At 49.9% G+C, this 22,613-nt stretch overlaps 1 protein-coding gene across 3 annotated transcripts; it reads right to left on the bottom strand.

Annotated features, from left to right (window-relative positions):
* Window positions 1–844: 844 nt before the first annotated feature.
* Window positions 845–12,728, bottom strand: TGM4 (transglutaminase 4). Of its 3 annotated transcripts, none has more exons than XM_035319716.1 (14): window positions 12,555–12,728; window positions 8,738–8,917; window positions 8,550–8,656; window positions 8,205–8,334; window positions 7,733–7,851; window positions 6,663–6,770; window positions 5,977–6,151; window positions 5,326–5,464; window positions 4,955–5,058; window positions 4,070–4,321; window positions 3,060–3,419; window positions 2,029–2,198; window positions 1,561–1,697; window positions 845–1,194 (listed from the first exon to the last, which is right to left on the bottom strand). In XM_035319716.1, exons 1-14 carry the CDS (start codon window positions 12,559–12,561, stop codon window positions 1,053–1,055), a joined length of 2,130 nt encoding a protein of 709 aa, XP_035175607.1. In that variant the 5' UTR covers window positions 12,562–12,728; the 3' UTR covers window positions 845–1,052. The 3 variants fall into 3 exon arrangements, with proteins under 3 accessions (XP_035175607.1, XP_035175608.1, XP_035175606.1); XM_035319717.1 differs by lacking the exon at window positions 12,555–12,728 and adding an exon at window positions 9,733–9,906; XM_035319715.1 differs by lacking the exon at window positions 12,555–12,728 and adding an exon at window positions 9,451–9,611.
* Between the last annotated feature and the right edge of the window lie 9,885 nt (window positions 12,729–22,613).

Genomic DNA, 22,613 nt, shown 5'->3' on the forward strand with positions numbered 1-22,613 from the left:
CCCGCTGCTTTGCTTTGCCTCCTTGCTAGTCAACACCCGACTTGTTTTCTTGGCTAAATGAGGAAATTTCAAAGCAGAGAGATGAGAGGCCCAGGGGAAAGATTAGGTCTTAATGCAAAAAATATTTCATCTCGTTGCAAGATGGGATGAATGGGTCCCATGCCATGCTCTTGCCACTGGCAGCACCCCCTTTGCTGCACCCCCCCCACCCACGTGGGCAGCCTGGCATCGTCACCCTTTCTTTTTCCTGCTGCGCAGCCCTAAGGCTCAAGCATTTGCTTTTTAAAATGTATAAATAATAAGCCTCTGCTGCTGTGTGGCTCGGTTCAGTCTTGTCTCACACAAATACTGAAACACCCTTATCCAGCTCCGAGCTCGGGGGATGTGCGCAGCTCCAGCTGTGCACAGCTGCTGTCTCCTTCCCCGCACTGTGGCTGGAAGCGCTCCAGAAGTATGCTGCCCTCCTGTACCCCAGCAGTGGCTGGGGTGGGAGAGGAGAGGCAGAGATGATATGCTTCCACCAGAGCTCTGGTAATGGTGTTGGGGATGGTACTTCTTCCAAAAATGTCCCGGTGCCAATTCGTCCCCACCCCTCCCCCAAAAAAGGAAATGGAAGTGGGTGGGAGGGGAGGAAGATGTATGAAAAATGGTATTTGGGGAAGACTGCCAGCTTTCCTCCTTTTGCTGTCTGAAGCGTTTGCCAGGGGGGTGGGAGAAGCATGGACTGGGGGGAATTGCTTAAAATGTTTCTTGAGCCCTGGTGCAGCGGGGTCCAGAGAGCCTGGTGGGCCCACAGCAGCTGCAAAACATCTACTCCAGCACAAATATCGGCCACACAGTCAACATGTCGATTTCAATGATCTTTATTGAATCACAGTGAGCTGCAATCAAAGCAGCTATGCCTTTTATGTCAGAGTAATTCCCTTCGCTTAATGGGATTTCTGCTCTTTGCTCATCAAGTGCTATCCCGCAATCAAGGAGGCAAGCGGCGGCAGCGGAGCGTGGCTGAGGCACACCCAGGGTCCTCTTCTGTCCCAGCTGAGGCACCACGCCTAGTGGGTGATGGTGATGGCCTTCTCCACCGAAATCCCTTTGACCTGGTTTGAGGTCAGCTTGGCCACGATTTTCTTCTCTCCTGCTCTCGTCGGAGAGCAGATTACTTCGGACTTAATGATCCTACCAGGCTGTACATCCCTAAGGAGAAAGGAAAACAGTCCCAGCATGAGCTGCTTGCACATCACGGGTCTCATTAGCCAATTTCTCATGGTTTCTCTTAAAGAAAAATCCACTGTCTATGCTTAGCATGGGTCTGCCCCTTTCCCATGACCAAAGTGCAGCGAGCAGCTTGGCACGGCAGCCCTGGCTGGTGGCCCTGGCACCCTACAGAGACCTCCCCCGGCTGCAAGCCCCTGGTTCCATTTTGGACATGGCTTTGAAGGGTTGCACTGCATGCAGTCCCTAACTGTTTCGTCAAGGAGAATTTAAAGATAAGCAGGAAAGGGCATTCTGCCATGCTCCTCAGCTGCATGGGGCTCAGGACTGCTCGAAACCTCTCCTTACCCTTGCTCAAACGTTGCCATCTTAAATATGCCCAAGCCCTCCACCATCAGCTTGCAGTTGTCCAGGGGCACATTGAGCTTGTTCTTGAAGATGAAGGCGCAGGTGAAGTCCTTGTTCACCTTTGCTGTTTCTGGCATCTGACAGAGGAGGAAAGAGAGGTATTAAAGATGCTGGAGTAGCTGCTGCTGGTTCGCTCTGCCAAGGCAGGGTGTTTTTGCACAACCCCCTTGGTTTTGGAGCACCCACACAATGGAGCTGGTGCAGCCCCAGGAGACCAGTCTGCATCGGGGTCATGGGAGGGGACATGGATGCCTCCTCGCAGCACCACCACGCACAGGGCAACCGCGCTCACCCTTCCTGCTTCCCAGTTTCATCACATTTTCCCTGCAGTTTCAGGACTTTTGCCCAGGATGACAGCAGAGCTGAGACCCTAATACCAGCTGAGCTGGGGGGGGGGTGCTGCCTCACCTGGACCTGGATGGGGGGGTACTCGAAGCTCAGCACTGCCTCCTTGGTCAGCTTCTCGGGTGTCCCCTGGATCTCGCCAATGGCGGTGACATGGACATGCTCTTCATCTTCTGCGGCCGCCAGCGCCTTCATGTACGTGTCAGGCGTGATCTTCAGAGGGACACGCACCTCTGCGGGAGGAAGAACATGATTTTATCACTCTTTATGGCATCTGGGAACCCGTGGCAGGGTTGGCACTGGTGGCAGTGCCTGGTGGGACACGGGACGAGGCACATTTCCTGAGGCCACCCTGCTTCTGGCCAGGCGGCCAGCAGGTGATGCCCTGCATATCCCCTCTCCCCCCAAGGCAAGTGCTGGCTCAGGTTCGCTCAGAAAGCACCAGCAGCATTTTTTTTATATATATATATTTTTTCAAGGGTGACTCATGCAAGTGCTGTTAATTATTCATCACTCGTTAGTGTCTTCTTTGGCACATTGCAGTCACACCGCTGGGGATCAGCAATGCAACCCAGGTTGCTCCAAGATACGCAACAAGCAGCAGACAGCCCCGGGGGGACCTGGTGGGCAGGCAGCCCTTCAGCTGGAGTTTGCTTGGGTAAAGAATTCAGGAAATGCCACTCACAATCAGCTCATCGACATTACAGCAGCATGACCAAGGAAGTAAAAATAAAAAATAAAAAGGCTGAGATTTTCCACTGTCTAAATCCTGTGCTGGGGTCTCTGCTGCTTGATGCTCAGGCAGTGAGAACTGCAGTGGTGCACACCTCACCCACATGGTAGCGATGTCTGACCACAATGATGGTTTCTAACCATCACAGAGCCTTTGAGTTTTGATCCCTTCTGCAATGGGATCACAGTTTGTAACTAAGACTCCCAAATGCAGCTGCAAGAGAGGCAGGTGACAGGCAGGCAATTTCTGTTCTTTGTGCAGCTGAGTCATGCGCTGACCTGCAGTTATGCATTGGCTTGAGTGAAATCCCAGACTGTCACATTAAATAACCTATAAAACATATCACAATTCCCATGCCTACCGGATTTGCCTTCCAGCTTGACGGTCTCCTTGATATACCCAAGGCTGGCATCGACTTTCCCAGTGTAGGACTGCAGCTGGCAGGAGCCAGCAAGAGCAACGGTCCAGCTCCCAGCAGCAGTGCTCTTCACTGTGATGACGATTTCGATGGGTTCACCAGGATACAAAGGTTTTTCGTTGGTTATCACAAGCTCGACCCCACTCTTGGGGATCACCTCATCTTGGACCATAGCCCTGCCATCCATGTTGTCTAAGCCCATGGCCATGGGATGAATTGCACCGAAGCCTGCACGAGGTACCAGCCCTGAAGGTTGTAGGAAGGAGGTCGCTCTCTGCATGGATGCCCTTTCCTCTGAGCTGCCTGGATGAAGGAAAAAGCTGTTTGAGAGCTGCATCCCAGTACCCTCCACCAGAACCACCTTCCCTTCCCTTTATTTGTGTTTCTGCTGCTGAGTAGAGAGGCTGTCAGGGCACCAACTTCTTCCAGCCTCAGCTCAGGACACTCTGTTTATGTTACCACTAGTAGCATTTTGGACCAGTGAGCAGCTGGAAAAAATTTCCTGAAGGAGGCACTTTTAGAGACAGGATGCTGCTTAAATTTTCTAGCCTGAGATGTTCCCACTCCTTGCTAGGAAGGGTTTAATAGACCAGAACAGCATGGCTGGATCTGAGGCAAGGAGAACCATGGGGAGGGAGTTATCATCATCTTTTTTTCCAATATGTTGTGGGGAATGGAAAGGAAAAAATTAAAGAAAGAAGCTGCAGTGTGTCATACCACTGTTTTTGTCACTCAGCCCCTCTCTCCCACAGCCTGTAGGCTTGCTCGCCCCTGTCCCCAGTAAGCAGCCTATAGATGTCACTGCAGCCATGAAGATGCCTGGGAGCAGAGCTGCCTCCCTGGCTCTCCAGCCCCGATGGGGTGGCTTTGGCACAGCAGAAGACATGCATTGTGGCGTGACCCATGCAGACAGGGGCCTCCTCAGCACTGCTTTGGAGGATGGGGGCAGTCACCTTCAGGGAACTTGTACTGCCGGGTGATGTCTTCCCGACGGTTCTGCCCCACGGCTTTTGTGCTGATGTTGGCACCAATGCTCTGGCTCTCCACGTTCAGCTTGATGTACTTGTTCCTGCCATTCTCCTCCTTGACACACCAGTAGACTTTGTCCGCGTTCACTTCCGCGTACACAAACTTGCTGTCGTAGGGCAAATACACGTCCCCATCTCGGATAGCCTTCAGTGGGCACGGGCCACACTGGAAAATACCTAAAAATCACATTCAACACCGTTTGCCTTGCCAAACATGAGCAGAACCTCCAACTTTTATTCCACCACCCTGAGCAGGGTTACGTGGCCAGTTTTAGTAGTAAATACTCCTCCAACTCAGCTATAAAGCCCAAATCCCTCTACAATGGCTGTCTGGTATTTTTTTATAGGGGAACAAGGTCTGGTAAGAGCCTTTATGTGTTTTCCCCCACTTAAATCATCTGGGGGTGCTTTTGCCAAGGCTGGGCCCCCTTCCCGGCCGTAGGTACTGGCTGATTTTCGCAGGTGCCCAAACTCATTCAAGCCCACTCAATGTCAATACACCCATGGCCACACCATCTTCAGAATCTGAGGCCCTCAGAAAAATACTGTCAGCACGAAAATGTGTATTTACACATTCACGTCCCCACAGCATCCTACTGGGCTGGTTTTCTGACTGCCAGGAAACACCATTCCCCCCTTCCTGGGCTGAGACAGCAGGAGTGGGACCACCAGCTTTCGGGTGTCACTGCCTGGGTGAAGGAAGATGTGCAGGGGCAGCATGTGCTGTGCCGACTGGGGACCACAATTTCCACACAAAACATCCCCGGCTCACTCAGGAATTGCAGAAGAGCCTTTCTAGGCCAATCCTACCTTGGCTTTGCTCCTGAGGGGTTGAATCAATTGCCTGCCAGCCATCAAACCCTGAAGGCAAGTCCCTCCGCTTCATCCAGACATCATTCCACACATGGAAGTTCCTGTAAGAGTTCGGGTTGCAAAGAAGAGGAGTGCACCGTTATAGGCAGGAGTTGTGATTTCCTCGGCTTAATCCTTCCAGAGGGCACGTTTAATGGGGATTTGCGTGTAGCCCTATGAAACCCTGTGAGCTTTCTCTCTCTCCCCAGCAACAAACCCGAAGCAGTAGGGAAGCAGTCAAGAGGAAAGGCTGCTGGAGCTGGGAAGCGCAGCACTGCGGGGCAGTGCGGCACAGGGGACTAGGAAGGGTTGGCCCTCTTTGTCCGTACCAGATGGAGTCGACGGACATCCATTTCAGCTTCTCTCCCTTTTCGTTCAGGTAGACGTCAACTCTCAGGTTCTCATCCGTGTCGTGTGCCGAGTTGAAGTTGCTCACGCTCCGGGCTGGGATCCCCAGGCAGCGCATGACTGCGAGAGGGACAGACAAATCAGTGGGTCACGAAATCACCTCATCCAAGCCCCTGCTCAAGCAGGGCCACCTGGAGCAGGTAGGCCAGGAGCATGTCCAGGTGGCTTCTGAATATCCTCAAGGAGGGATCCCCAACCTGCGCCAGTGCCCCACAACCCACACAGCACAGAGGTGCCGCCTGGTGTTCAGAGGGAGCCTCCTGTCCTCCATTTTGTGCCCATCGCCTCTTGTCCTGTCACTGGGCACTACTAGGCAGAGCAGGGCTCTGACAGCTTTACTCCCTCCCATGGGGTATCTGTACCCATGGATCAGACCTCTGAGCCTTCTGGACACCAGGCTGAGCAGTCCCAGCTCCCTCCTTACATGACAGATGTCTCAACCCCTTCAGGAAAACACCAGGAACAAGAGTACGCAGAGGTTTCCCCACCTCCTCTGGAGCCTGGGGGTGTGGTAATTTGGGTCACTAGCACAGTAATTAGGACATCAGACAGAGAGACAGTTCACCCTTTACCTGTAGTGAGGACTCCTGAGAAGACCCAGCATTGACCAAAACCAACTGGCTTCTTCGTTTTGTAATACTGCTGCAAAATGGCAACGCTCCCAATCCATGCCATGGGAGAGGTCCCGTTTTCGTACTTCCCTGACCAGTTCCCCAGCAGGACACCGTTTTCATCATTGGCATTCACCTATGGCCACACACATGCAGAAGAGACAGATTCAGGAATGAGGCCGAATGAGGTTTAAACCTTGGGGTCCGTGCCTGGTCCACATCTCCCCAGCAAGGCTGCTGACACCAGCTGGGGGCTTCCCTGCTTGGAAACCCTGCAGAGTTTCCAGATATCCAGATCTCTGGATATCCAGAGAGGGAGATGGCACTGCTGCTGGGGGCAGCCGGAGCACATGCTGCATTTTGCATCCTAGAGCCCAGGGATCCCAGAAGGATTCCACCACAGAGAGAAGTTGCCCCCCAAAACACAATGTTAGCTGAGGAAGGACAACCGCCAGGGCAGCTGCAAGCTTTAGAGGCAGGGAGATGTATTTCACTTGCCTCTTCCCTCCACCCAAAATGCCTCTGGCTCCTTCCTTGCAGTTTTGGATTCATCCTGAAATGGTGTTCAAATCCCCAGGGAAATAAAAGCGAGCAAGAAGGAAGAGGGAAAGTGGGAGGGGCAAACCACTTCTCTGAGAGAACCGTACCAAAGCAGACATGGCTCTGGACACAATCACAGGATCCCTTCTACTGCTCATCTTCAGTCTACTTTTGTCCAGCAGGTACATGCAGGCATCCAGGATGGATTCCTCAAACTGTTTTGGAAAGAAAATGGAGAAATGTTTACACGTGTCTGAAACAGAATTTGCTCAATCAACATGAAGTCTCTACCAAGGTACTTGGAGGAAACTGTCTGACCAGACCCAACTTCTGAACTTCATTTATGATATTGAATGAACCTAATTCTGGTGCCCGTGGGGCATCCCAAATCCCAAAGAAGGGCTTAAATGAAAAGCCTCCATGGGAGAAAAAAGCCTGTGCCTTGTGTCTTGCAAGCACAGGTGGAACCCAGCCCAGCAACAATTTACTCCTGCGAGTAGTCCTAAGTCACCTACGTCATCTCCCTGAAGCCTTGGACATTACTCACTTGAATAATGAAAATTCAGGACAGCTACAGATATTCAGTCTATTGGCATAGGTACGAAATAGACTGGGAAAGAAAAAATAAATAAATAGTACCTAAATGCAAATGATTACAGCATGATTATAAAAGATGCCTAATTAGCAATTGCTGTTAAGGCTCCCTTAGGTTGAGCTTGTAGAGATGTCAGATATCCTACACACTGAAGCTTGGCAGAATATCAGTGGCAATTCTCCAATTAGGGTAGGAACAGCCCTATGGACAATGCCCTTTTGCGGAAAAATCATAACTGTGAAGACTTTTGCTGCACTCTGCAACTGCCAGAGCAGGGAGGATGCCTTAGGGGAACCTTTCGGCCAGAAATGCCCTGTTCTCAGTCTCCGTAGCCTTTGCCAGGGGTCTGCCTATCTGACTACAAATGTGCTGCTAAGCTCTGTTCTCAGGCCGGGGCTAGGGAAAATGCTTGAGTAGAAAGATTACTCTAAGCAGGTGAGCTTTTCCAGTGACAATAAGGGGATTACTCAAGTGTTTTGAGCTGCTCATAGGCTTAGACTGTTTATGGATTCATTTAAACAAAGGCCAAACAGAGAAAGAGTGAATAGAGGTAATAAGGCCAAGGGGATGGCTGTGCCTTACCTGCCCAAAATTCCAGGGTCTCCCATGTATGTTGTATGCAGACCCAACATAGATGTAACCCGTATCGTTGAGCACATACTCATTTCTCTCAGCGTCATTGGACAGGAAGACGATATCAGCTTGACAAAAAAAAGTGTAGATGTTAGCTAACTTTTCACACCTGCTATAGGAAGATTTTCCTGGAAAGTGAAGTGGTGGTGGGAGCTGGTGGTCTGTAGTGCTCACAGCATTTGATGGCTGTGCAGTACTCACGCTTTTCTGCCTATAATTGAAGGGTTTCCCCTAAGACTACTCTTTATTTTAAGCTCTGAGGGCTCCCCAGCAAGAAGCTGGCTCATGGCTCTTGCTCCATGGGGCTGCTGCTTGCAGCTTTTTAGGGAGAAGAAGGGATGTACATGGGAAGAAGAAGCGGAGAAGCTCCCCAGGGACAGTCCTATGCAGATGTAATTATATTGCTGGACCCCCTCCTTACCTTCACACCAGGGGTTGAACAAAAGGTAGACAGTGTTGTTTTCAGGCTTGTGGATGTTAGACCCAGTCTTTACAGTCAGGCCGTATTTTCCCACTGGGGCATCAGCCGCACTGGTGACAGACAGCAGGCACTGGGGAGGTGACAAGGAGACAGGACATGACCAACCCTCCACGATGGCACTGGTGCAGCATCGCGGGGATGGGGCGAATCCTGCATACCCCACAGGGGAGCTGGGAATTAAATGGGGCAAGGCTGCTGCCCGTCAAAAAACACAGGGCAGAAGGAAAATAGGATGGGGGCTCTGTGGGTTTGCTCGTTCGCTCCGAGTGCCACCCCATGCCCTACCTCTGTGCCTCTGGCCTTGACGATGGCGATGTGCCACCCACTGAGGTCCCTTGTGCTCCTGGGGTTCAGCGACATCAGGGTCCCCAGGGGCTTCATGGGCCTCTCCCCTGGAAAAAAACATGACATGTTGCACGGGTTTGCAGGGACTGAGTGGTGCCTGGGGCTTTCCCGTTTTGAGCCACACTTACCTATGCTGAAATGCAGCGACAGCTTGTCGCTGGCCCGCAGCTCCCTGCTGAGGGTCAGCTGCAGCAGGAAAGGCTGTCCTCGGCGCACCACCAGGCTCGTTGTTTCGTACGCATCCGTGTGGTGCTGGACCGAGTTCTGGCTCTTGAGGAAGTCAACCTTGGTGACCTTCAGGTCGCTCGCTGGAAGAGCATGTGCGGAGAGGGAGAAAAAAAGAAGAAACGGGGGCTTGTTGGTAAACTGTTCAGCACAGGCAGTTTTCTGCTTATCAGAGCTATGTGGGTCATGAAAACATCAGGGTACACGGTGATCCTGCTAGGCTGCTCATCAGGGGACCACTGCATGAAGCAGATGGCACAGGAACAAAAAACAGTGCCACCCTCGCTCCTGCCCCTGGGTCTGGAGCATCCCAGCTCATGATCCAGGCATGGGGGTCCAGGGAATTGCACTGGCAGTGACCAGAACCACCCTTCTGCAACACAGAGCGGCAGCTTTACCACAAATCAAACTTGGCCTTGACATAGAAACACCTTTTTATTTATTTATTTATTTTATCTTCTTTTGTTTTGTTTTGTTTTTGCAGCTGTGGATCAGATGCCAAAGATGCCAAAGCAGATGCCCCAGCACTCTACACACAGCAATGCATTTTCCTCACGTTGCTTCCCTTGACACAAGGCAACACCCTACACAGCCCTATCCCCAAAGAGGTGCCAAACCCTGGGAGCTGGCTCCTGCTGTCCAGGAAGATGCCAGGACTGCCAATTTTGTTGCAACACCGAAACCCTTGTTTTTGCAATGGTCCTGGGAAGCGGAGCAGGGACAGCACTCCTGCATCCCATCCCTGCAGCTATGCTCCTGGATCACCCCCCTCCCCCCCCGTAGTGCAGCCCTCTAAATATCCTGACCCCCACAGCGTCCCCATGGGCAGTGCCCATGGTCCAAGACCCCTCCTGCTTTCCCCCACCAGCCCAGCTGCTCTGCTCGTGCTGACACCAACACCTCCTGTTGCTGTGTGCCCATGGCGAGCATGAGGAGGGGCAGCTCCTGGAGTGCTACAAATGGGTTTTGTTACTGCAGATATTTAACAGCAATAGTCAGAGGAGGAGATTTAATAACAGTCAAAGGTGGTGCTCCCAAGTGGCCCCCAATAGCACAGGGCAGCTTAAAATTAATCCCAGCTGCTGTGATTTTACCTCTGAGTCAAAGACTCGCCTGTGTTGAATGCATCCGTCATGATTATCAGATAATGATTAACAGCAGCTGTAATTGCTCCTGGCAGGATGTAGCGCACGCAGCCAAGCTGGAAGTGAACCAAATGTGTTTCCCCCCGACTGCTGAGCTGCCCGTGTCTTGGGGATGCCTAAGACCTGGGAGATGGGGCTCCTCTGGGCACTGAGGCTGGTTCTTCAGGTTTCCCCTCAAAAACTAGTCCCAAATGGTACAACAGATGTCATTAATCAGACTAAGGGCAGCCTGTGCACATGACCCTTTGCAAGGATTTTTTTTTCCCCAGTGACTTGGTTTCTCCATGCAGGAACAAAGAGAGCCCTCTGCTCTCCATCAAGGTGTGGACCTGGGGGTTCCTGCGCCAGGCTTTGGGAGGCTGCCCAGGTGTGGCAGGAAAAGCCAGAGCGTGCCAGGACGTGGCCACATATCTTTGGAAGTGTCAAACCTTGTCTTGTCTCTGCCCATGAAGCCTCCTTAGAGGCTAAATGCTGTGTAAATAGCAGGGAGTAGCAGTGTTAAACAAGCACTAGGCTCACGAGTGATTCAGACACAGATATGGGAGAGTCAGGAAATTTGAAAAGGCTTTTGATAACTTAGGAATAAAGAAGTCAGAGGTATAATGGTTTAAGGGATTAGGTCACAAAACGGCTTGACAGTTTTACACGGCACCCAGCAACCGCGCCAGGGCGAGCATCTGCAAGAACCAGCCCTAACATCGGGGAGGCTGGGATCTGCTGGAGGCTGCTGCACAGACAGCGTCGTGGGAGATAAGCTGCAAGAAGGGCTGGGACCACCACAGGCTGGTATCGAGGCTGAAGCCAAGGCTGCCACCAAGGCTGCAATAGCTCTGACCTGTGCTGCACGGTGACTACAGCTCTCAGCAAACCAAACATACTGTGCAGCGGTCCACACCAGGTTCCTGCTTCCCTGTATTTTCTCCTGTTTGCTTTATAAACCATATTTATCTTAAATGTGAAAGAATTATCAGAAGTACAGTAAGTAGACTTAAAATTAACCATCAGCTTTCACTCACTGACTGCCTTTTGGAGTACTTTTTGTTTGCTTGCTCCATGCCAAATGCCAGTCTTGGGCTCACACTGCATGATGGGGCGTGGTGGATGCCAAAAATTTCAGCAGGAATTGGCCAGCCCCTTTGGTGAAGTAGAAGTGGCTTTTCTTCAGAATTAACTGATCCTCAGAACCAGAGCTGCTTGCTCCTGCTCCTTTCTAAAGCTCTGGTGAGCCCTTGCCTTGGAGCTGGGCTGAGATGCTAGGATGGAAGGTGAGAGCCAAACACAGCCTCCCGCTGCTCAAGGAATCCATCATTTTGGCTTACCTAACTTAGGGACCATATTTTCATCTCAGTTTTGTTGTTCTTGTTTTTTGGATATCATTGATGTTGAGGATGCAGAGAGAAAAATGTGCAGAGAATTTTTTTTATTATTATTTTTTTGAAGCACACCCTGACAGCGCAGAGCACTGTGCTGGGGAGCTGTGCCTGCCCAGGGCTGCATGCCAATTGTGCCATTCTTATTTCTGAGAAAACGCACATATATAGTGCCCTATGATCCAGTTGGCATGGCTTTCCATGCTGAGGAATGCCAGGGAGCCAGGTGGCAGCATTCCCTCTCTGCAGGCTTCACCACCACCCGCTCTCTCCGGGCAGCTCTATCTTGGGCTGCCTTCCCCTGCTGCCTGCAGGCACCCCAGCTTTGAGCACGGGAATTAATGGTTTATAGCAAATAGGTGCTCTCATATATATTTATGTTGTACATTTGCATATTTTTTCTCCTAGTTTCATGATTTATCCCTCATAGAGGCATCATAGAGACAGCAAACTTTGGACACCTGTGTGTACTTCCCATCCTTGCCCAACCTCCAGGCGAACACTCATCCCCGAGTGAAGATGCTGCTAGCTGAGACTGCCTGGGAAATTTCAGCTCATCCACGCCCAGGGGGTGGAGGTATGAAGCAGAGGGGCTGAGAGCAGCATCAGGACACCTGCAGCCTCCCTCCCGTAGTTCTCCCCAGCTATGCCCCAGAGCCTGGCGTTGGTGGGCACCCTGGGGTTGGGGTGGCCCCAGGACCGCAGGCTGTGGTGGTGGCTCAGCACCTGCAGCAGGAGCTCAGGCAGCTCTCACAGTCAGTGCAAGATCTTCTGACAATAGGGCAAGCCACAGGACAGGGCAAAATTTCAAATAAATCCCCTCTCATTTACTCTGAAAATTCTGACAGATGCTGTCAGCCAACACTAGAGAACAGTAATCTACACAATTAAGTACCCTGAAGTACTCCAGCTTGACATAACAAGATTTTTAAAACTACATTTCTTCACTATTATCACTGCCGGAGCCAGATTTCTACAGGATATTGAAAAGCGCTGAATGTTGGGTTGCATTTTTCAGCTGGCTTCACCGCGTCGTCACACCAAAACCAAAAGCAGCGCTTCCCTATTGACACCCAAACATTTTTCCCCAGGTCCCATGCATGGCAGTCGGAGAGATGGGTCTCCCTGTCTCTGCTCGAGGTTCCATCCTCACCACAGGAGACCTGCCAAGCTGCAAAGCTGCCGTGCATTATCGCGAAACTCACCGGTCATGGTGCTTGCTGGTGCTGTGACCCGAGGTGTCTGCGATGCCGGCGGCTGCTGAGCTCCTGAGTAGCCTCTGCCACTCACCTCTGAGCATGCAGGAGGAAGACGGCTGCCCTTTTTATCAGTGTCTGGCTCTGAGGTGTCAGCAGGTCCACTGCCAAGGGGTGGTGTTAGAGAAAGGAAGTTCCCGCGGGGAAAAAAAAAAAAAAAAAAAAAAAAAAAATGACTACAACTCCCTCTGCACATAGTCAGACCCTGAAAAACAGCGAAACTTAAATCCCGACTCACATGGAAGGTGAATTTGCACAATCGGATGACAAGTGGACAGACCCTTCACTGACAAATAGCAAAATCATGGATTAGATGAGTAACAAGAATGCACCTATGCCCTGAAATCCAGGTTACCGGGACCGCAACCCTAGGGCTAGCTTTAGGAGGCAGCCCATAAGCATTTCCTCCTCAAGAAATCGGCGTTCCCCATTAGTACCAGTCCGACATTCCTTGAAAGCAATGGGATTTCTGTCATGGGGTTGGGGACCTGAAGCTATGGGCTAACATCCAGCATTCCCACCTGCAGAAAAGCCCAAGGTCCTGACACCAGTCCCTTCCCTGTGGGCTAAAGTGGAGGCTGGAGAAGGATGCGGGTGGGAGAGAGGAGACAGAGCTGGGTCCAGGTAGAGCAAGAAACGTGGTGTATCAGGAGCTGTATGTGTCTGGTGGGGGTCTCTACCCAGGAGGTGGTGGAGCCTCCTTTGCCACCCCATTGCCTCCCTGGTCCTTGGGCTGACCAAAGAGGGAAAGGGGATCCCACCTCATCAAGGGAACAACTGATGGCACATGTGGTTGTTGACAAGGGCCCAGGGACCAGAGGCAGAGGGAGACAGAACCATGCCAAGCACCCAAAAGTGAAGGAGTGGCCAAGCTGTGGGAGCAGCCTCAGACCCCAGCTGCCTCCCTGCGTGGCAGCACCCCTTGCCAAGCACGTTTTAACCACCATAGGGTTCAGGCTGCGAGGCTGGCACATCTGAACATAGGGCCTCCCTAAACAAGATCTCTCCCTGGAAGCCTTTGAAGGCACCACTTTTTCTCCATCAGTTCAGGCAGCTGGGTATTTGCTTTAGGAGGACCTGTTTCATTTGGTGCTGAAATGTCACTACCAGTCGGGTGCTGAGTTAGCAGATCCCACCCTTTGAGCATGTCACAGCTTGCTTGCAGGTGTAAATTAGATGTCCCTGCTTGAGAGCATGACTGGCATCACAGGGCACGGAGGGTTCAGTACACTCTTCTAAGCTCACAGACATCTGTACGAACATCGGAGCCGGCAGCGTTTGCAATAGCTGGAGCATCACTCACCACTCAGAATCACTATGCTGGCAATCAAATGCTTCTCTATTGAAAAAGCTCTAAAACTCCAACTCACCTTTCATCATTGCCTTTATTCTGCACTTCTTTCATCCTAGAGGGTGAATGACACTCTTGTTTAGAACCGGGATGGGACGAGGCAAAGTCTGCCCAGAATGCCCACACGATAACACAACCAATGATATGTGCAATCTGAACAAACGTGACTCTTTTCCAGTTGTTTGTAGCAACAGGGTAATCCACTTAAGCTGCAGTCAATGACAGTAGTTTTCTAATCCAGTCCCAACCTGCTATATACATCATTCCATGCTTGGTTGAAGACAGCTTAAATTGTCTTGACATAGCAGTCTTACAGCAAAAACTACAGATTTTTGCAAACAGGAAGGGGCTGATGTCAGTAACACTTTGCTCCTGAAAAAAAAATGTATGTAGGTATGTGCTGGAGGGTCAGTAGAGGCAGGGTGTGTATTCATCAGGGATAGTCATATTTCTAGACCTGTAGGGTTTTGCAAAAGGCTAATTTCGACAACACTCATGTTCTGATCCTCACTTTCAACCTCAGGCAAGAGGTTGAGGCAAGATTGCCGAAATCAGATGGGTGTGGGTTCTGCCCTGCAATGAACTACTTGGCCTTCGAAGGCAGCTGACACTGGCACTGTCTACAGGAATTTTGGGTTTAGGCTGGCAAACGGGGTCTAGCTTTCATTTCTCCTTTCACTTTGTGCAGCTGCTGGTCTTCCCCGCTCCCGTTAGCTTCTCCTGTGCTTCGGCAACATCTCAGATCAGCGGTGCTAAACTTGGCACAGGGTACAACACTCCCACACGGGAGCATCCTCCCTGGCTTGTACAAACTTGCGCTGCCAGAAAAGGCTATCAACTGTAATACACTTGGGGACAGGTGCTGGCAAAGTCTGAGAAAAGGGATTTCCACTTAAACTGCAGGAATGTTTTTCAAAGACGTGGTTGTAGCTTGCTCCGTGCTGTCAGCAGGTGATCTCCATTCTTCCTGCACACAAATCTCCTTTTGCTTTTGCTGGATGGAGTGGACAGAGGAGCTGGCTGTGGTTCAGCGCGGTGGCTTTTTTCCCTCCTTGGCTCCAGGCTGTTAAAAATATCAGCCTTTCTGACGTTTTTTCCCCAAACTGTTATAACAGTTAATCAATTCAATTGGGCCCATAAAAGAACTAGTACACTCTTCTAATTAACAAAAGCAGGAGATGATTTATTTAAAAAATATATTTTTTATTTTTCCCCCTGGCAGTCCCCAGCCTGTTACTTATCACTTCAGCAAAGTTGAAACCCCAATCAGGCTCCTGCAATTCACTTCCCAGCTTGCAAAATCAGACACCAGAGGCTATTAGCCTTATCTGCATTTATTTATCTACAGAAAGGTTAAGTCACCTTATTAGCTGGCATAAAAAGGCAATATAGTGCAAACAAACACAACTAGAATTCCCCAGTGGCTGCTCCCCTATTTGCAAGCTTTTCCTTTTCCCGGGTTTTGTTTATTTTGTGTATCAAAAATTACGAAAGAAAGGCAAACTTCTAGAGCATTTCCAAGGATATTGAAGCCATGTAAGAACATCAAGTGCAACCCAATCCTTAGCTTTATGGCTTTAATCACTTGCAACCCCAGATCTGGTTGTGGGGAAGTTGCTTTCTATAGCAATGACAAGTGCCTCAGTTTTCCTTTCTGAACTCTGAGAAGGTGGATGAACCCACTCAGCCTTGCTGGGAAGCTGCAGGGAGAGGTGACGAAGGGCAGCCTTGGTGTTTTGGGTGGTGAGCGATGCACACACAGCCCGTGTTTGGGGGCTGAATCAGCGGGGTGGTGAGGAGAGAGGGTGCTTTCCACTGACCAGAGCAAGACTGCTTCCACATATGTCCAGTCCTTCCCGAACCATGGTTTATAAACAATGAGAAGTCCCAGGGGAGTAAAAAAAAATAAAAAATAAAGTAAAATTAAAAAGGGAAAAAATTGCACAGACCACGAATGGCTAAGGGTCCGGCCTATCTCATCTGCCCAGGTGCTGCTTTGGCCCACCCCTCACCGCTTCATTGCATCTCTATTTCCTCATAGTGAGACACATCTCTTACACGTAATGAACCTGACACGCTGTTACTCTCAAGGGAGCACGAATCTGATCCCTTCTCACTCATGCCCATTAAACATACACTGTGACAGTGGCCTGTCAGCTCCGCCCCACGGGCATCCCGGCTTCCCGGCAGGCAAATTCTCCTCGAATGCTGCATGAGCTGACTTGTGGCAGGAGATCGGACGTCAGGGGTTGATGTAAGCTGACCAAGCCCAGATTGCATCTCTTTCGAAGGCATCTGGACACAACTCACTCGTAATGAGTTTCCAAGATATCTGGGAATGAGTTGGCAAATGAGATGCAATAGATGCCAACAAGGTTGTAATGGAAATTCCAATGTTACCTTCCCGTTTAACCTTGAAAGAGGGGTACAAAATTAGGTACAACATTTGTACCTAATGCTGTGGGTTTAGGTGCCTAGTTTTGGGTGTTCTCCTCCAGCAGGAATGAAAACCTGTGCCTGTTCCCAACCCAGCACCACCCTGAGAGACTTCTCCTGGAGGAGAAAAAGAAGGCCTTTTGCTTTAAAACGGAGACCAAAATTGCACATACACCATGTGTCGGCTTACGGCCTTGCAATCCTCACTCAGGCAAAAAACCTCGTGTAGCAGCTTCCCTGCCCTGGAAGAGAAGACCTGTGGTCATCACAGAAAAGTGAAGCTTTAGGCCAGGCTATCTGCAAAAATACAGAGGAGCATTAACAGCAAGCCAAAATGCCACAGTGCTAAAATACCTTTCCTGGTTAATTTTGAGGAGCCCTTTCTCCTTCCCTAGCTGAGGTGCACAAGGAAAGGTCAGTCCTGGTACATGGAACAAGTGAATGTGGAAGTTGTCCTTGGCATTTCAGAATTACAGCAGTTTGAGCCTTAAATATTGCACAGGAAACTCCAAATTATCATGTTGCAGTGCTGAAATAGTTATATTACGTATCAGACTAAAATGACTCAGGAGAAGGTACTTCACAGAAAATGCTTCTTCAGAATTTTGTGCAAGAGTTGATGAAAATGTCTCTGCTAGGCCACTTCTTTCAGCTGGCAGCTTGCTCTCTTATGAAATTGTACCCGTTTTGAATCAAGTAAACCACCAGCTTGTGCCATGTCTTGGGGGAAGGAGGCCCCTGGGTGATTTCTGCTCCGTGTGAGGAGGAAGCTCCTTCAGCTTTGGAGCTGCTTCGTGCCTGCTTCGCTTGTGGCCCATCCCTGTGGTGGAGAAGACAGTGTGCAGCCAGCACAGCTTACTTTCCCCGTGCAACCTGTGGTCTCCTCAATCCCTGTGGCAAACCACCACCATCTGCTTTCTAGTTCTAGCCTGCTGAATTGCTCCTCACACCTCCACCCAACCCTGTCAGGAGACCTGGGATGTGGGGAAGGACTCCCACCCAAGGAAGGGGTGTACATTGCTGCAGGATGTCCTCGGAAAGCGTTCAGCGGGGTGGGTATGGCTGCTCTTGGGCCCTTACTCCACCCTTGCACCGCTGAGCCCCGAGTCAGCTTCAGGCGTGCAAGTATGACCACACTGACTGATTGCAGTGTGGACACACATCCACAGCCTACACCTAGAGCAAACAATATGAAAAGGCACGAGGAAAAATAAAGAGAGGGTTTAAAAAAAAATAAATGGCGAGGGCAAGGAAATCAATAGCATAAATATTGACTCAGTGATAAAATAGTTTATCCACATATTTAAAAAACATTTTCATAGAACAAGGAAAATAGTGACTGAATGCCTTCCCGCCCACAGGATATGTGTTTGGTTGCACACATCCAAGGTCATAGCCCTTCAGAGTCCTGTTGAGTGAGAGCTCTAAAGTTCTCGCTTTGATAGGCAGCTGGAGCAGCTCCCAGCCCACTTTCTTAGGAAGCATCAAAGTGTCTTCCTGCAGCGCCAGTTCCTGGCAGAGTCGTGCCTGACCGTTGCCTAACCTAGGAGTGTCCTGAAGGGATCGAGTCACTCAAAAATGCCTCCTTGCTGAATGAGGAAACATATGCTTGGCAGCAGGAAACATGGAATTTGTAATGGCTTATCCTCCCCGGGGGCACAGGTCGCTGCTCCCTGTGTTGCTGGTAATTACGTTGAAGCCCTGGCTGCTGCTCAGACCGTGCACATGCATGGAGAGCAGGTCGTGGCGCCAAGCGCAATTGCTCAATGCTTATCTCTTGCTGCAGAACGGAGAGTACCAGCTCTGCTTTTGCCAGAGGAGGTGAGCACATCCAAGCCCCAGCCCCAACTACCAAAGGTGGGATGAAACCGCAGGATGAACCAAGGAACACTGAGTGATGGGTTCACAATGTGCATGCCTCTCCCAAAGTGGCGGTGCTATCCGTCGCGCACTGCCTGCTCCCGTTCTTCCCACTGCCCTCCCGCTTATTGCCCCTGTGGTGGCTTTATCTCTGCAGGGAGCAGCCCAGCCTCTGTGCTGGGCAGTAGTAGTGCCAGCGCAGGTGGGGCTACAAGGGCATGCAGTAGCCCCGAGAGATGCTTGGGAAGCCTTTGCAGTTAGCGGAGGGTTTTCTTTGCTTTCCCCGTCTAGCCATTCGAAACCACTTTTCCCTAATCTCTGAGGAAAAAATCAGAATGACTAGCAGGGTTATGAAGCAGTTAGGAACTGAGAAGGGTCCTTGGGGAGTTAGCAGACTTGCTGTTTGGCCGCTGCGTGTAAGTGCCCTGTAAATGCTGAGTGTGACTGCTGGGCATGCATTGTTGTGGTGCTGCCTGCAGCTATGGGACTGAGCGCTGCAAGGTCAACGCTTCGCAGGCGCTTTGCCTAAATCATGCTGGGTTGCTGCAGTTGATCAGCATTGGCATGCCCGGGGAGCCACAGCTAGCACTGCAGGCAGCAGTCTGTCTCTACAGCTGGGCAGAGCCTCGAATGCACCTCACTGTCAGCAGCAGAGTGTGATGGGATCCTTCTTCGATGACAGTGTCTGTTGTCAGGCCACAAGTGCATACACAAGTGTCTGTTGTGTTTTTTACAGTTAGCTATCAAGCCTCTGGTGACCCATACAGTATTTCAAGGAGGAACCTCCTTTCTGCAGTGCAACAGCTCTTAATGGGGACTTCCAAATGTGGAGGCGAACAGTTTCAGTTACAGATGGTGTTCCCCAGGAAACCTGCCCACGGGTCACGGAAAGCCCAGGCTTCCATCCAAAGGACACCAACACTAGGTTGTGTCAGTTGAGGTCTTGTCCAACTGAGCACTGAAAACCTGCATGGATGGAGACTCTGCCATCTTGGAAACTGACCTCCTGGTGAATTTTCTTTTTTTTTTTTTTTTTTTTCCTGATGGCCCTCTTGAAATTCGCAAGACAAAAACTGTGCCTGCTGCCTCTCCTAGTGCTGTCTGTTTCAACAGAGAGGACATACAGAGGCTCCATTGCCTTTGTGAGTCCCCTTCAAGCATGTGTTGGCTGATGTTACGTCAGCCTGAGCCTCCTTGTCTGCACCCAGACAAGCCCGCACCCTCAGCCTCTCTCCACAAGCCCCTGGCATCTTGATATCCCTCTCCCAGACCAGTTTCCCAACACCCCTCTTGAACTGGGGGGCTCCAGTACTGGATGCAACCTCACAGACAGAGCCATTGACCACATCAGGGCCCTGAGGGCACCGCCCTGTGATAGAGTGTGACCACCCTGCCCACAGCCTAGGACCCCACAGCAGATTTTAGAGCCAAGTTGGTGACGTCTTTTTTTTTGTGTCAAAGGATCTAGAAGTAGAAATACCTTAGAAAGAGCACTGGAAAACCTAGCCTAACAGTTATCTTGTTGAAGTTAGAACATATTCCTTGTCAGTCTAAAACATGTAGCTTCTTTCTCAGGACCACATTTTCAGAAATGTTGTCTTCTTTCAGTCCTTTCTTTTTAAAAAACAACATGAAGCAATACTCTGCACACTTGAATTTTAGAGGTAAACTGATTTTCTTATCACTGGTTTAAGCTCATCACACATTTCCCTCTGTGGCTGTGTTTGCGGCTGAGAAGTGAGCTGAAGATATGATGTCCTATGGGCAAGTTCCTACGTGCACATCTCACCTCCACAGCTCTCAAACCTCCCAATCGAAGGCTTACTGCTCCTTTTCTGCAGAAACTGAGCCTAGCAGCTGGCTGTGTGACTGACATCACAGACAACAGCACTGCTACCCATTTATTCATAGCTTGCTCGTTTGTGTGCAGTGGTCAAGGTCAGACCCATGGCATCATTATTCTTGTGTTTTGAGTCATCAAGACTTCCTTCTTAAGAAACGCACCACAGTTTGTGGTGTTTTAATGCAATTAGGGGCACATAGGCAACCTTGCAATATCATCAACGTTCAAGGTCTCCAGAGAGTCACAGCAGGCATTGATTTGCATCCCTTGGAATGTCATATACACCAAACCCTGCAGAATAATCTATCTCGCTTATTCATCATATTCACTTCTACTACATATCACCCTTGTAAACATAATATCCTGTAAGCCATCTTGATAAACACTGTGATAAATGTTGAACTAATCTTCCAAGTTTCAGTGACTCACTGACAATGACAACAGGGACATTTATCTGGTTTTATGCATAGTCCTCTACCTAATCAAGTCAAACTATGTTTTAAGGTTCAGCTGCAACTATCATTTCGTTTGGCTTAGTTCCCTGTGAAGGTATACAAAGTGTTATTTATCTTAGAATATAATACTCGTAGACCTTGCTCATGCAAGAGATTTTTCAAACATTTCCCACCATTAGCTCAAGAATACTTACTTCAATCTTTGTGCGCGACATTGTGAGACTCGCTGTTAACCGTGCACCTGATTGTTCTATTGTCTGAAGCATGACATGGCATAGCCCTGCTTGAGGAGAATCTGATCAACAGGATACTTAGAAAAATAGAGTTGTGTTTGACAGTGAGGGAAAGGTGCAGGAAAGGCTCATTACAGCCAGTGCCTGAGAGCATAAGTATGCTCAGCTCTCACCTTCTGGCCTTGTAAGCCAAGGTCTTATGGCTGGCCATGACCTTCAGCCACCTTACAAGGTCTACCGCATTTGAGCTGCTCAGTCTTCAAACATCTCGTTCATCAGTTCCTCTTCACTTTTATTTTGTGTGTGTGGTCTAAATTACCTGTAAATAGAAAATTCCAGTCATTGAGCTTTTTGAGACCATCTGCAGATGCATTTTGGATGATTACACATGAACTATTTACAAGAAAAATCTTAAAATCATAGAATCACAGAATGGTTTGGGTTGGAAGGGACCTTGAAGATCACCTATTTCCAACCCACCTGCCAAGGGCAGGGATGCCACCCACTAGATCAGGTTGCCCAGGGCCTCATCCAACCTGGTCTTGAACACCTCCAGGGATGGGGCACTACTTGGTTATACAGTGATTGCAGTCCTGGACCTGTGCTGACTGGTACCATCAGCAGACTTGGGCCAAACCCTGCGTTCACAGCAGAGAGGAATTCTGCCCCCAAAATGCACCTTGCTCATCAATCTTTCCCTTCCACAGCTGTTGGAGCTAAAAGCCTAGTTTCCATTCTGTGCCTGAAGTATTTATGAAGTCTTAGTGTATTCACAGTCATAGTTTATCTTCTTCTGCCTTAAAAGTATTACAAAAGTAAAACATTGACCATGCTTTCTGAAGATGTACAAACATCTAGACCTTGACATGCAACAATGACTCTATAATAAAGAAATGGCAGTTTCGAACTAATCCTAATCTGCATTTAAAAGAAAAAAATAATCTCCTTTCCAAAAGGTTTGTTAGCAGGAGGCCAACAACCAAATCAGCCAACAAGCTCAAATGCTAACAGGGAAGAATAAACCTCTGCTTGTTCATGGGCCCCAGCAATGGACTTGGAAGTGAGCTCAACTCGCATTTGGTACAAGCCCTTGCTCATGGGCAATCCCAGTTGAGGAACAGTTTCTGCTGAGCCTGGCAGAATATGGTATGAACTCCACAAATTGCTTTTGACCAAGAGCGTGCACTGAGCCAAGGCCGAGGGGGCAAGGCACAAGTGGGTGCATTGCAATGCCCAGCGGGTCCCTTGGCTATCTGCACGCCAGAAGTCTCCCTTGCCACTGGAGTCTGGTCCTTCTCTGGCCATCTGCAAGAAGGTAGCCACAGCTTACAGCTGGCTGGGAGTCAGTCATGCTTTCAAAGCGATACACCAGGGCAAACAAATCAGGCTCGCAGCCTTCTTTATTTCTCCATCATATGGGACTTTATATGCTTGAAAATACACAGTTCTTGGTTGTCACCTCTGCAGACAGATGAGGGATGATGATGGGCCTTAATTTCCTTGTGCTCATAGAGGTTGTCTTCTGCTCCTGCGGAGGATTCAGGCATGCAAGAGACGTGGTTGCTCCAGGCTGGCTGCTGTTTCAGCTGTTGGCTGCAGCAACTCCCCTTCTTCCATCCTGAGTCACTGCCAGACCCTATGTCAGACTGAGTCTGGCCAATGTTTGCCTTTCTGCTTGTCCAGTGCATGTGAATTAAACCAATTCAAACCCAACCATTGCCAGGTATCAGCCAGCCTAATCAAACAAGACACACTTCTTCCTCTGTCTCTCCCCAAATGTGACAAGGCCCCACTTCCCAAGCAGAGGGAGGTGTCCCACTCATCCTAGCC

The sequence above is a fragment of the Oxyura jamaicensis genome, chromosome 2, assembly GCF_011077185.1.
Source record: "Oxyura jamaicensis isolate SHBP4307 breed ruddy duck chromosome 2, BPBGC_Ojam_1.0, whole genome shotgun sequence".
In the NCBI taxonomy this organism is placed as follows: Eukaryota; Metazoa; Chordata; class Aves; order Anseriformes; family Anatidae; genus Oxyura; species Oxyura jamaicensis.